This window comes from Juglans regia, chromosome 4, assembly GCF_001411555.2.
Source record: "Juglans regia cultivar Chandler chromosome 4, Walnut 2.0, whole genome shotgun sequence".
Taxonomy (NCBI): domain Eukaryota; kingdom Viridiplantae; phylum Streptophyta; class Magnoliopsida; order Fagales; family Juglandaceae; genus Juglans; species Juglans regia.
In genome coordinates this window covers 24,566,626-24,579,293 of record NC_049904.1, presented here as the reverse complement: position 1 = coordinate 24,579,293, position 12,668 = coordinate 24,566,626, and the positions used below count along the sequence as shown (strand labels likewise).

The following is a 12,668-nucleotide window of genomic DNA, read 5'->3' as shown; positions in this document are numbered from 1 at the left end:
AAATAGGTAAATCTGAAACCTACGTGAAAGAATTAATTTTTAATAATGGATTTTACTTTTTTTTAAAAAGAGTGCGTAAAATTTGCACACCTTAAAAATATTGTATCTAGCATTAATTATTCAAGAAAAACGTTTTAGCTATAAAGTGATTTCATAAATGTAAACTTATAAACTGACGTGTATTGACGTATTTATGTTGTATATCATATTATAAATATATTTTTATTATAAAGTAAATCTAACAAATCACATAAAATTATATTCACTACAAGAAAACTGCTTATTTATGACCAGTTAATTCTAGGAAAATGACTATTTACAGCTAAAATGAGTCTATTTTGATCACAAATAGTCTTTTCGCTGCAATTAAATGGCCACAAAAACTCGTTTTTCTTGTAGTGATTAGTCTATGAATTTAGTTTTATGAGATTTGTATGTGACATATCACTTTTCATTAAAAAGATATGCCCCCTAATAAAAAAAAAATACAACCTTCGATTGCCAGCTGCTATCGTACAAGCAAGGCAATAAAAATATCCATCTTTCTAGTCTCTCTCTTTTTTTTTTATTCAAGTCAAATAAAGATTTAATAATTTCCATAGCATATATATTTTCTTTTGTCCATATTTCTCCTTGACGTAGAAAAATTTATGTCCCTATTAAAAAGAAGTGAAAATCTTTTTGTTGAATTTTATCTTAAAAAGTAAAGAAAATGTTTATTTTGTTAGATTAAGATACCACCAAAAGAGAGAACCCTATCAAACTATTATTTCGAGTTTTTCGATACATTATCTCAATGTGCAATTTCTATATATGTCGATTTGCAACTTTCATTAAAATATTGATAGAAAAAGAAAAAAAAAATGATAAGGTGGCTTGCATGCCTTTTATTGCTAGCTGATTGTATAATATTTAAGATTAACAAGGAAGGAATTAGATATCGGGATGCATGACTCAACTAACGACATGTTCAGTTAGGGTAGTCAGGCTGATCTTTTCCAAGAGCTCACGTCGACGAGAAGATTTGGCACCTCGATGTTGGCTCTTCGCCACCTGAAACTGTAATATGTTAATCCAAAGGTTGGGTTGTTCGTCCATTAAAGCGGTATGTGAACTAAGATTTGAGTTATGAACACTCTTCTTAAACAACAAAGTGAGCAAGGTCATGAAGAAGATCATGCATTTTAAAGCAATAGATTGGAAAGTGAAAATAATTTTTTTAAAAAAAAGGAAATATATATTTAACTTAAGGATAGAAACAGCTTTTAAATTTTTGAATAATTTTTTTTATTAAATCCATGATGGGAAGGGGAATACACGACGCATAAGAGTGATCTAGAAATTGAAAAGATGTGGATCGAATAGATATAACTAATTCAATAGTGCATGTGGACAGCCCTTGCATGCTTATATATATATAAGGCATAGTATGTGATCCCATTCCTAAGCTCACTTTTGATAAAAATACCGTAGGATTTACACCTCCTTCGTGCTTCCCAACATATATATATATACGCTACTACCAAGTAGTACTGCCAAATATATCCTACATTTAATTAGTAAAAAAAATGTCATTTTATTTACAGATCAATCACAGCATTGAATATAGTAATATACAGACATGACCATTCCTTTCAAAAAGTTGAATTATCATTGCAAGAATTTCAGGGAGTTATCTTTTTTTTTTTTGGTACTAAGAACAAAGAAAAAAAGATCATTTGAAACTAATTAATTTAATTATAAACTCTTATCTAATGCAGCTTATAATTGTGTGTAACAAATTTCAAGGAAGATCATTATAACCCAATTTTAGCATAATAAAAAAAAATAAAAAAATAAAGAAAATTCCAAAAATATTGAGAAAAATAAAATCAAGGAATTCCTATTTAAGATTTAATTGAATATGGTCCCATGAAATGTTGCAATCTACCTTCAAGATTTAATTGAAATGGACACTTCAACCTCCAATTAAAGTCTCTTCTTGGGTAGTCCCAAATGGAATAATGGGTGGACCAAATTAACGAAAAATGAATTGGAAAATTCTATCACCAATCATTAAATCCAAATAAATAAAAATATCTCATTTATATCCCCATGTATGATCTATAGCTAGCTAGTTAACATGTAATTCGTTTGCATGCATCTTCTTCTCCAATATTAATGTTCCTCAATGTTGGCTCTTTCGCTATCTTTATCTAAATTTTATGCCCGAATCATATCAAGAAACAGGAAAGGTTAAAAGCCAAAAAGACTCTCATGTAAACCTAGCAAATACCTTTTCCCATTCTATTGCCATGGAACCTCCCTATCCCTACATCTTTTTCATCATCCATTGGTTTAGAATTTTTGGACCACAACATGATGAAAATGGGTTCCCACCCACATTCACTATCTTTTCCCCCTTCTTATCAAATGAGGATTTGTGTGTTCAACACTATTTATTTGTCCATTTCAAAAGATTGTCTATTTCTGTTTTTAATACCAGATCATGTTTGGATAGTGAGATGAGATGATTTTAAATAAAAGTTAAAAATTAAATAAAATATTGTTAAAATATTATTTTTTTAATATTAAGATTTGTTTTGAGATTTGAAAAAATTGAATTGTTTATTATATTTTATGTGAAAATTTAAGAAAATTATAATGATGAGATGAGATGAAACCGTTTGTGTATCTAAACGGGGCCTTAAATATAAAAATCGACATGCAGAGTTTGTTTTAAACCTTTTTATTGGTATTGAGTGTTCAGAATAAAATCTCGACTAATTTTAAAAGTGCACAAACTCTAGACAAAAAAATTCTAACAAGTATACATTGAATCATTCATTTTTTTTCGATTTTTCAAACCCAAGACATCCGATATATATGGCTCACCCAAAAATCAATACCCCAAGTTGACTTAATAACACTACCTAACTTGCAGTCAAAATTCAAGATGGATGATGTTATTGGGAAACAATTAGCTTGTTTTCCTAGGAACTTCTTGTAAATTGTAGGAATAATGATGAAAATCTTCTCTCTTTGTAAGTTGGACTCTTTGAGTTGACCCATCTTTATAATGCTTGAGTACCAACTCGAACGGCCATCACCAAACGATGAAGATCACTGTGGTAGCTAATCATTTCAGGCATGTTAAATTCAAAAATAAATTACATACGCTTTTCCTTTCCTGAGGGGGAAAAAGGAAGACGAAATGATTAACCTCTATCTAATTTATCATATTCAAAAGAAAAGAAAATAAAAGAGACCAGAAATTTGTTGAAGAAGGTTACTATAGTAAAATTGTTCAACCCAGAGGCTTGTTCTATATCTTTCCGAAGTGGTCTGAAACTCTGAAATGAGAACGAAAAGTCAATAAACAAAAGAAGGAAAAGCAAAAAAAATGTAAAACTGTCCTCTGTTTGGGAAAAAAAAAAATGTAAAACTGTCCTCTGTTTGGGAAAAAAAAAAATCTGACACCCTCTCTCTGTGTCTCATGAGTTTTTGCTTTTCTTTTTCCCTGGTATAAAAAAGACAGTGAAAAATAATGGCAGTTGTTTGTTGATTGATTGGAGCAGAGAGAGAGAGAGAGAGAGAGAGAGCAGAGGGAGTGGTAAAGCAACAGTGATAGCAGAGCCACCACGCAGTAGTAGGAGTGGAGGACGATACCATTTCCACGAGATTCAGCGGCCCTTCATTTCCATTTGCAGAAACACTCGAACACCCATCCATTTTTGCTATACCTCTGAAGCCAGGCCATATTTGGGGTAAACATATCTGGAACAGTGATCAGTTTAATATGAAGTAGCTTCAGTTTGCTATAAAAAATACTTGTGCTGCCTGTTTGAGTGTAACTATGTTCTGGGTTGATTCTGTATTGGGATCTGGTCCATTCTGGTTCTCAAACTGAAGCCAGGTTTGGGACATTGAGGCTGAGATCTGGTCTCTTGTGGATATTTAGCTATTCTGATTTGTGGGTTTTCTTGGTTTTGTGCCATAATTATTCGGTTAACTGAGATTGCGTTTGATTGGGGAACCGGACAACTCGCGAGCTGCAAGCCCAAGCTTTTGTATAAGAGGTCGAGCGAGATGATTTGGGGCTTGGAGCTGAAATGTTGAGGTTCATTTGCTGAAGATTGTTGCGTGAAGTTGTCGATTCGAAGTTGGAATCTTTGGGGTTCTGGGCCTGGACTGTGAGGAGCGGATGAGGCTCAAGTCGATTGTGCTTTGTAGTGGAACCGGTTTCGGTTGAAGATCCAGGAGTAGGTGTAGTCTGGGTTTGGCTTCCGTTTCTTTGCATGAAGGCTCAGACTCTATAATTAACTTTGTCCTATTTAATGGGTTTTGGCTGTTAAAGGGTAGGGAAAGGTAAATATAAGGTCTTATGCAGTGAAGGGGAAACAGGTGAAGGGATTATTCAGCGCTCTCGGGGTTTTTTCTAGGGATAATTTGGTGCTTAGTGGTTTTTTGTTAAGAGTGGGTTTGGATAAGTAGTCGTGAGCTTAAGTTTGAGGTTTAAAGTACTTCTGGAACATCTGCAAAAATGAGGCTCTCTTTAGCTGGTTTTAGTCCTCAAACCCAGGAAGGTATGCTAAATTTTCTCTTCCAGATTTAGTGCTTCTATTTTGAGTCTCTTTCTCGCTTTCAATCTTGAAACTTCAATTTTCTTTTCTTAGGTGTTTAGACTGAGTTCCGGGGTGACTTTTCTGTGGTTTATTTATAGAAGTTGGGGATGCCCATGGGGGCTCAGTTGCTTCCGAGAAAGGGTAGGAAAAGGATACAAAGTAAAAATGTTGAAAATTTAAGATAGCTGATGATTCCACTTATGATAGGCTTTTGTTTCTTTCTCCCTTTCTTTTGCTTCTTGGGACCCCAAAAGCGCCCGAAACCAGGCTTTTACTGCTATAGTTTCTTTCCTTTCCCCCCTATTCCGAGCAACAGAAGGTAATTGGCTGCATCTAGCTGAATTTCTGTCTGCTTCTCGTCCTCTCGGATCTGGTTTTGTGTTCTACCCATAATTTGGTAACTCAACTTGATACATTTTCCATGAGTGTTATGAAGCCACACTGATAAAATATTCCTTTACACTTATGGGAAGGAATTATTCTATGTAATTGGTAATTATAATATCCAGATTGACAACTACATGTATTGTTCATGAAACTTTGTATCACTGAAACGGTTTTTGCAGGGGAGAAGAGAGTTCTAAATTCTGAACTTTGGCATGCTTGTGCGGGTCCTCTTGTTTTGCTACCGGCTGTCGGAAGTCGTGTTGTTTATTTCCCCCAGGGTCATAGTGAGCAGGTTGGTAGGCTTAAATTTGATTGTAGTTACTCTATTAGTGTTTTGAAGCTGAACCTCTTAAATGGGCACAATGTGTCAACTTGTGCTTGAAATAAAGATTGCATAATGTTCTTATCCTCTTTCTAGGCAAGCAAAAGTTCTGTTGTATGATTCATCTGCATTACATAACTTTTTAAAATGTTTTGCCCCCTCTTTTCATTGAAATTATGTATATAATGAGTGGTGGCATACGGTACTCAAAGCACCCCCAGTGCTATATTTATGCTTGAGATTGAAAAGTCTTCTGGTTCTTCCTGTCTGCCACCTCCCTTATGTCTTTTGGTTGGATGCAGGAGAAATTTGATCACTCTTCACAATTCTTTGATCTCTCTCTCTCTCTCTCTCTCTCATGTGTATCTATCAATGCTTCTACTTGGCAGCAGAGTGAGAAAAGTTTTGGAAAGGCAGAAGACTACATGTTAGTGCGAGAAATGCTAGTACGAGTGACAATTGAGCAACAAGATTGTATCTCTCAAGTTGATTCACCTCCTCTCTAGGTTGCACAATTATAAAATTAATAAGCACTTTGTATTTACACGCATATAGCTGTTGGCATTAGTTGATCAACACCTCATACTGATATAGTGGTTTGGAGTTTAAAATTATTGAGCCACGTTAATTACTAACTACTACCTTTGAAAGAGAGGTTTGTTATAGGGAGGGATTGTATGTAGATTGAGGTGTCACCATCATAAAGAAAGAACCTACCAATGGAAAACCAAGAGGTGCCTTACATGAAAATAATGGGGCCAATCGTAAATTAAATATCACTATTAAAGGATTCACAAATTTATAGTCAGCAATGTGTAAATAATGGGGGAAAATTGTAAGTTTTTTAGTTGTACACTACCATTAAGGATGGTTCAAAAAACCAAAGGGGGAGGGGGGTGTCCTAACTGCATTTGCCATATATCGCTGCTTGCCTTAGAGTTGAACAAGTCCTGAGAATAGCTCATAGGAGTATTTGCATGATCTGTAGCCTTCTCCAACACTGCTTCTGCTGATCATTTTTCCCTTCCTCTGGAGCTTATGTAAATTTCAAGTACCCTATCTTGTGTTCTTTTGCTTGTAATGAATCTTTGTAATTGATGACCACATATGTTCATTTTTTGTCTGTCCATAGGTTAGAATTGTTGCATGCTAATTATTGAAGATAGACTTGCTAACTTTTTTCTTTAAAAGTCAACTTCTTCATTATCGGTTGAATGATCCATACACATAATGTTAAAAATTATCTAAAGCATATCTAAATGCTGCAATGCAGGTTGCTGCATCAACCAACAAGGAAGTTGACACCCAAATTCCTAATTACCCAAGTTTACTTCCACAACTTATTTGCCAACTTCACAATGTGACGATGCATGTAAGTCATTTTAGCTTGGTTGGTTCTGGTTTTTGAACATTTCATCAGTGCCTAATGATTCTGAATTTTGGTAACTTCAGGCAGATATTGATACAGATGAAGTATACGCTCAGATGACTTTGCAACCACTGAATCCGGTATGCTACTGTGAATTGGTTGGTGTTTTGATTTGTTGGACTTGTTGATTGCTTCCTATTTTGATATTGACCTTAATCTGCAGCAAGAGCAAAAGGATGCGTTCCTTCCAGCAGAGTTGGCCACCCACAGCAAGCAGCCTACAAATTATTTTTGTAAAACTTTGACAGCCAGTGACACAAGCACTCATGGAGGCTTCTCTGTTCCTCGTCGAGCAGCTGAAAAAGTGTTCCCTCCACTGGTAAATCTTTTGAATGATGGAGTTTAACCATCAATTTGTTATTATTATGGGCTTTAGAATCTCTTAATTTAGTTTCTAATGACATAGTTTCGATCTGTCAGGACTTCTCCCTGCAGCCTCCGGCTCAAGAGTTGATCGCAAGGGATCTTCATGACAATGAATGGAAATTTAGACATATATTTCGTGGTAAGTTTTTTGGAAAACTGTTATGAAAAATGCTGTATTTTTTTTTCAGTTTTTGAAATTGTGTTCCTAGTATGAAAGAGAAGAAATGCGGCAGATGGTGAGTATTGGTTTAAATCCTTTCTAATCATATACACCACATTTCTTTACTTTTGTGGTACTTTTCGAGCTAATGTGGTCTTTAGAAAAGTGTTTATTGTATCTTGGAAGTGAGTATGTACTCTCCATAATTAAGAAACTTGATTGGTTTGCAAGTTAAACTAAACAACAATGATTGCCTTTTCTTTATGCAGGCCAACCCAAAAGGCACCTACTTACGACAGGATGGAGTGTATTTGTAAGTGCTAAAAGACTGGTTGCTGGCGATTCCGTGCTTTTTATCTGGTGGGCATTTTGCTAATCTCCTGATATTGACTTTTTCCTCCATGTTTTCCCCCATTGTCTCTTACAATTGTCTGTTAATATTCCTGTGCCCTAAAAATTTTCTGGGTGCTCCATGTTATGTAACTTATTTGTTGTCCTGGACAGTCAGCACATATATGGCAATAGGTTTAAAGATAAGCCCAATGAATGCTATGTTATGCTAAAACTTCCCTTTATAGACTTCTTGAGAATAATTTCCGGTACCCACATCATGGTCATTATGTGTAATTAGGCATAGAGACATGTTTGAATATTTATAACTATGATTTGTGCTTTGTGGTCTGACTGATGTCTTTCCCTTCATCAGGAATGAAAAGAATCAATTACTCCTTGGTATCCGGCGAGCTAATCGACCGCAAACTGTTATGCCTTCATCAGTTCTATCCAGCGATAGCATGCACTTGGGACTTCTTGCTGCTGCTGCTCATGCAGCTGCAACAAACAGCCGTTTCACCATATTCTATAACCCAAGGTAGGATTCTTGAAAATTTTTTTTTGAAAATTTTTAATTATCAGCTTCCTTTAAATTCACATCAACTCTCATTCAGGGCTAGCCCTTCAGAATTTGTTATCCCGCTGGCCAAATACGTTAAAGCAGTCTATCATACTCGTGTCTCTGTTGGCATGCGCTTTAGGATGCTGTTTGAAACAGAAGAATCAAGTGTCCGTCGGTAGGTCTCAAACTCTTGTTAGTCACTTTTTGTGCCTTTATCTTTTCCTAGACTTTAATACATCACTAAATTGTGTTGGCCAGACTGTGATTTTCTATGAAATACAATCACCAAGTTAAATTACCTATAAAAAAAAAAAGATTGTCAAGAGTGTTCTTTTATGTACTGCAAAGGGTGAAATTTTTTATTAAACAATGCGATGAATATTTATTTGGTTTTTCAATTGTTTATTGCTCTTGGGTAATTATGGTTTGATAGGTGAGGAGTTTACAGTTACACTTTTGATTGAGCTCCCATTTAATGCCTTCACTATCCGTGGATTGTTTTCTTCTTTTGGATTTGTTTATTGTATTCTTGATCTGAAAAATGTTTTCAGAAGACCCAAACATATAAAGGTGAAAATATATACTGACCGTTGTACATTATTCAGGTACATGGGTACGATAACCGGCATAAGTGACTTAGATCCCGTCCGGTGGCCAAATTCACATTGGCGCTCTGTCAAGGTTTGTTGAGTAAACAAATTTTATTGTATGAAGATGCTAGTAATTTCTTAAAATATTTCGTTGTGTAGCTCAAGTTTCCTTCAGATTGTTGGATCAAATCGAGAATGTCTTTGACTTGATGATTGCAGGTTGGATGGGATGAATCCACAGCAGGGGAGAGACAGCCAAGGGTGTCCCTATGGGAGATTGAACCATTGACAACATTCCCAATGTATCCATCATCTCCATTTCCACTCAGACTTAAGCGGCCTTGGCAACCAGGACTTCCATCTTTCCATGGTATGCCAATTTACTTCTACCTAGGGCTGTAGATGGGTAATAATTGTATGCTGGCATCCTATAATAGTTTATAGTTCCTGTTTTCTATCTCCTTCCCCGGCCCCTGCGCTGCACATTCCATTTAAACGTCACAGCTGAAGTTTCAACTCTCATTTCATTTCTCTAATTTGTTTTGTTGGTGTTGTTGTTCCCCCAGGCATGAAGGATGATGACCTGGGAATTAATTCACCTCTTATGTGGTTACGAGGAGATCGTGGAATCCAACCATTGAACTTTCAGGGAATTGGGGTAAGTCCATGGATGCAACCAAGGCTTGAGGCTTCCATGCTTGGCTTGAATACTGATATGTACCAAGCTATGGCTGCTGCTGCACTTCAAGAGATAAGAACTGTAGATCCTTCTAAACCACCACATTCATCTCTTCTGCAATTCCAGCAACTGCAGAATCTCCAGAGTAGGTCTACTGCTTTGATGCAGCCTCAGATGGTGCAGCAGCCTCAACCTCAGCAGGCATTTCAGCAAGTTCGAGAAAACCAGCATCAATCTCACTCTCAGGATCAAACTCAATCACAGCTTCTCCAGCAACAGTTGCAGCATCAGCACTTGTTCAATAGTCAGCAGCAGCAACCGAAACTTGTTGGCCACCAACAGATTTCAAGTACTGTTTCTACAATGCCTCAGTTTACTTCATCCTCTCAATCTCAGCCACCATCCTTGCAAGCAATTTCTTCACTATGCCAACAGCAGAGTTTTTCTGATTCAAATGGGAACCCTGTGACCAGCGCAGTTGTTTCTCCTCTACACAGTCTTTTGGGTTCATTTCAGCAGGATGAATCATCCCACCTGCTCAACCTTTCAAGACCTAACCCCTTGATGCCTTCTGCTGCTTGGCCATCAAAGCGAGCTGCAGTTGATCCTCTTCTTTCTTCTGCAGCTTCTCATTATGCTTTGCCTCAAGTGGAGAAGTTGGGCCTGCCCCAGAATAATATGTCTCCTAATTCTATTTCATTGCCACCTTTTCCTGGTAGGGAATGCTCGATAGACCAAGGAGGCACTGATCCTCAGAGCCATCTTCTATTTGGCGTTAACATAGAGCCGTCATCTCTTCTAATGCAAAATGGGGTGTCAGGTCTTAGGGGAGTTGCCAGTGATAGCAACTCCACAACCATATCCTTCCCTTCCTCCAATTATATGAGTACTGCAGGCACCGATTTCACACTTAATCCAGCACTGGCACCTAACAGTTGCATTGATGAATCTGGTTTCCTGCAGTCTCCAGAAAATGTGGGCCAACTAAATCCACCAGCAAGAACCTTTGTTAAGGTGCTGTGTCATTTGAGTTTATTGTTTATGTTATGAGTTGTTGTAATTGTAGTCCTTTTATTATACACGTGATCTACTTGTCTCTGATCTGAATCTTGTAAATATTGACAGGTTTACAAGTCAGGGTCCTTTGGGAGGTCACTGGATATCACCAAATTTAGTAGCTACCATGAGTTGCGTGGTGAGCTAGCTCGTATGTTTGGCCTTGAAGGTGATTTGGAGGACCCTCTGAGATCAGGCTGGCAGCTTGTATTTGTTGACCGGGAGAATGATGTTCTTCTCCTCGGTGATGACCCCTGGCCGTGAGTTTCCATCTTTCTGTTGTTATTTTCCTTAAGAAATAAAAGTGTGTGATAATCCTAGTATTATGTTTTAAACTATAGATTTGAATTGAATCTTGTGGACCATCTGATGTCAAAACTTTTCTGGCATCTTTCATATGAAAATTGGAGCAAAATGAATCGAATAACAAACTAACTTGACAAAAGTAAGATGGTTGAAGAGCATTTTACAAGTGTATGTGCTGTAAATGGTGGTCAAGCAGCTCAATAGAAATATCTTCTTTTATCTGGAAGTTTCTTTACTGTCACTCTCAATTTACAAAGCCTGATAAGTTGAGGCCTTTTACTCAGGGAATTTGTAAACAGCGTGTGGTGTATCAAAATCCTGTCACCCCAAGAAGTGCTCCAAGTGGGCAAGCATCGCCTGGAGCTTCTGAACTCAGTACCAATTCAGAGGCTGTCCAGTAGCAGCTGTGACGACTATGCAAACCAGCAGGACTCAAGAAATTTGAGCAGTGGGATAACATGTGTGGGGTCTCCGAGTACCGAATTATTCAACCGGTGAAAAAACCATTATCTGCTTCTGTAGTATTATTAGCATCTCTACCAACCTTATGAGGTCTGGCAGGGGTGCTTGATCTTCGCATGTATAAGCAATTACTGTAATTAGATTATATATTTTCATGTTTTATTCTAAGCTTTTGAAATACATACTATACATATATATTAGGAGATTAACGTTGTTTTTATTATCTTGCAATCCTTTTGGTATATGTTACTGCAGTTGTTCACAACCTAATGTTGATATTGAATTTAACTGACATTTTCTTGTGCTTTGGCGACTACTTTCTGAATATGTGGGGGATAAACCCATTCACTCCAGTGTCATGCATGTTATGGGTCCCTATACCAGTTTGGTGTGGAAAACAACCCCTTTTTATGTTCTCTTCCATTAATATTGCAGCAGTCTTTGCTTCTTTAGGTTTTCGAGTTTGAAAAACATGCCTTGGAAGCCCCATCCTTGCGTTGGATTTTTCTTCTCATCAGTCTATGTTGCTAGAAAATATCCGAGTACTCAGAATCTTCTTCCTCAACTCTTTCCCTTGCTTATATGCACATCCAATGACATTGATTTTGAAGGTTCGAATTATATTGATAGAGTTGTGCTATTTGCAAACTTGATACACCGACACATCATTTATCGTGCAAAAAATCTATATGCAGTCACTTTTGTGTATTTTTTTCGCATTCCATTATTGTGATTGGCTGCATCACTTTTTTCTTAATATAAAATAACTGTTTTGGCCAATCATATCAATGAAGTGCGTAAAGAGTACGTAAAAGTGACTATATATAGCAGAACTCTTTGTTGTGTATTATGATTACAAAAAAAGTTAAGAGCACCATTACTTTTATATTATGGTATGATCTACATCAGTGGCGCATTGAGTGTGTAAAAAAACATGTTTGCAAATAGATTTTTTTTGTTTTCCATTAATATGAATGTCCATCGATAAAGCTTTGAGGTTTTTGTTTGGTTAATCTTGAAAGTTCACTCACTGGGAAACCTGAGTGTTGAGACTTTTCAATCCATATTACTGGCTTTTTTGTACATGCTTTCACAAGCACTAATTTTCCATTTCAATGTCGTTTTCCCCTCCTACTAGATCAGATAGAAATGTTTGATAAGAGAACGTCTTTATGATAAGATAAGGATTGCTGTTCAAGAAAAAGAAGTATAGTTAAAAGGTTTACTAATGATATTTCTCTTAAAATTGAAATTGACAAGTCTATCACACCTATATATCATCCATTTGGAAGAAGGGCAATGATAAGTGTACTCACAAAAAATTTATAAGAAACGTGACTTTCTCATCTGTACATTATTTTTATTAAGAAAAATAAAATATAAGAAAAGAAAAAAAAGGATGAAAAGCTACA

General features: G+C 36.4%; 1 protein-coding gene across 2 annotated transcripts; it reads left to right on the top strand.

Annotated features, from left to right (window-relative positions):
* The first annotated feature begins 3,466 nt into the window (after positions 1–3,466).
* LOC108990244 (auxin response factor 6-like) lies at positions 3,467–11,487 on the top strand. 2 transcript variants are annotated; one of them, XM_018964139.2, is made up of 14 exons: positions 3,467–4,565; positions 5,171–5,283; positions 6,587–6,685; positions 6,766–6,822; positions 6,906–7,061; positions 7,163–7,247; positions 7,538–7,628; positions 7,975–8,139; positions 8,216–8,338; positions 8,769–8,844; positions 8,973–9,123; positions 9,320–10,446; positions 10,558–10,748; positions 11,079–11,487. In XM_018964139.2, the coding sequence occupies exons 1-14, from the start codon at positions 4,523–4,525 to the stop codon at positions 11,290–11,292; spliced, it is 2,691 nt and encodes an 896-aa protein (XP_018819684.1). In that variant the 5' UTR covers positions 3,467–4,522; the 3' UTR covers positions 11,293–11,487. The 2 variants fall into 2 exon arrangements, with proteins under 2 accessions (XP_018819684.1, XP_035545280.1); XM_035689387.1 differs by lacking the exons at positions 3,467–4,565; positions 5,171–5,283 and adding an exon at positions 5,722–5,819.
* The last annotated feature ends 1,181 nt before the right edge of the window (positions 11,488–12,668 follow it).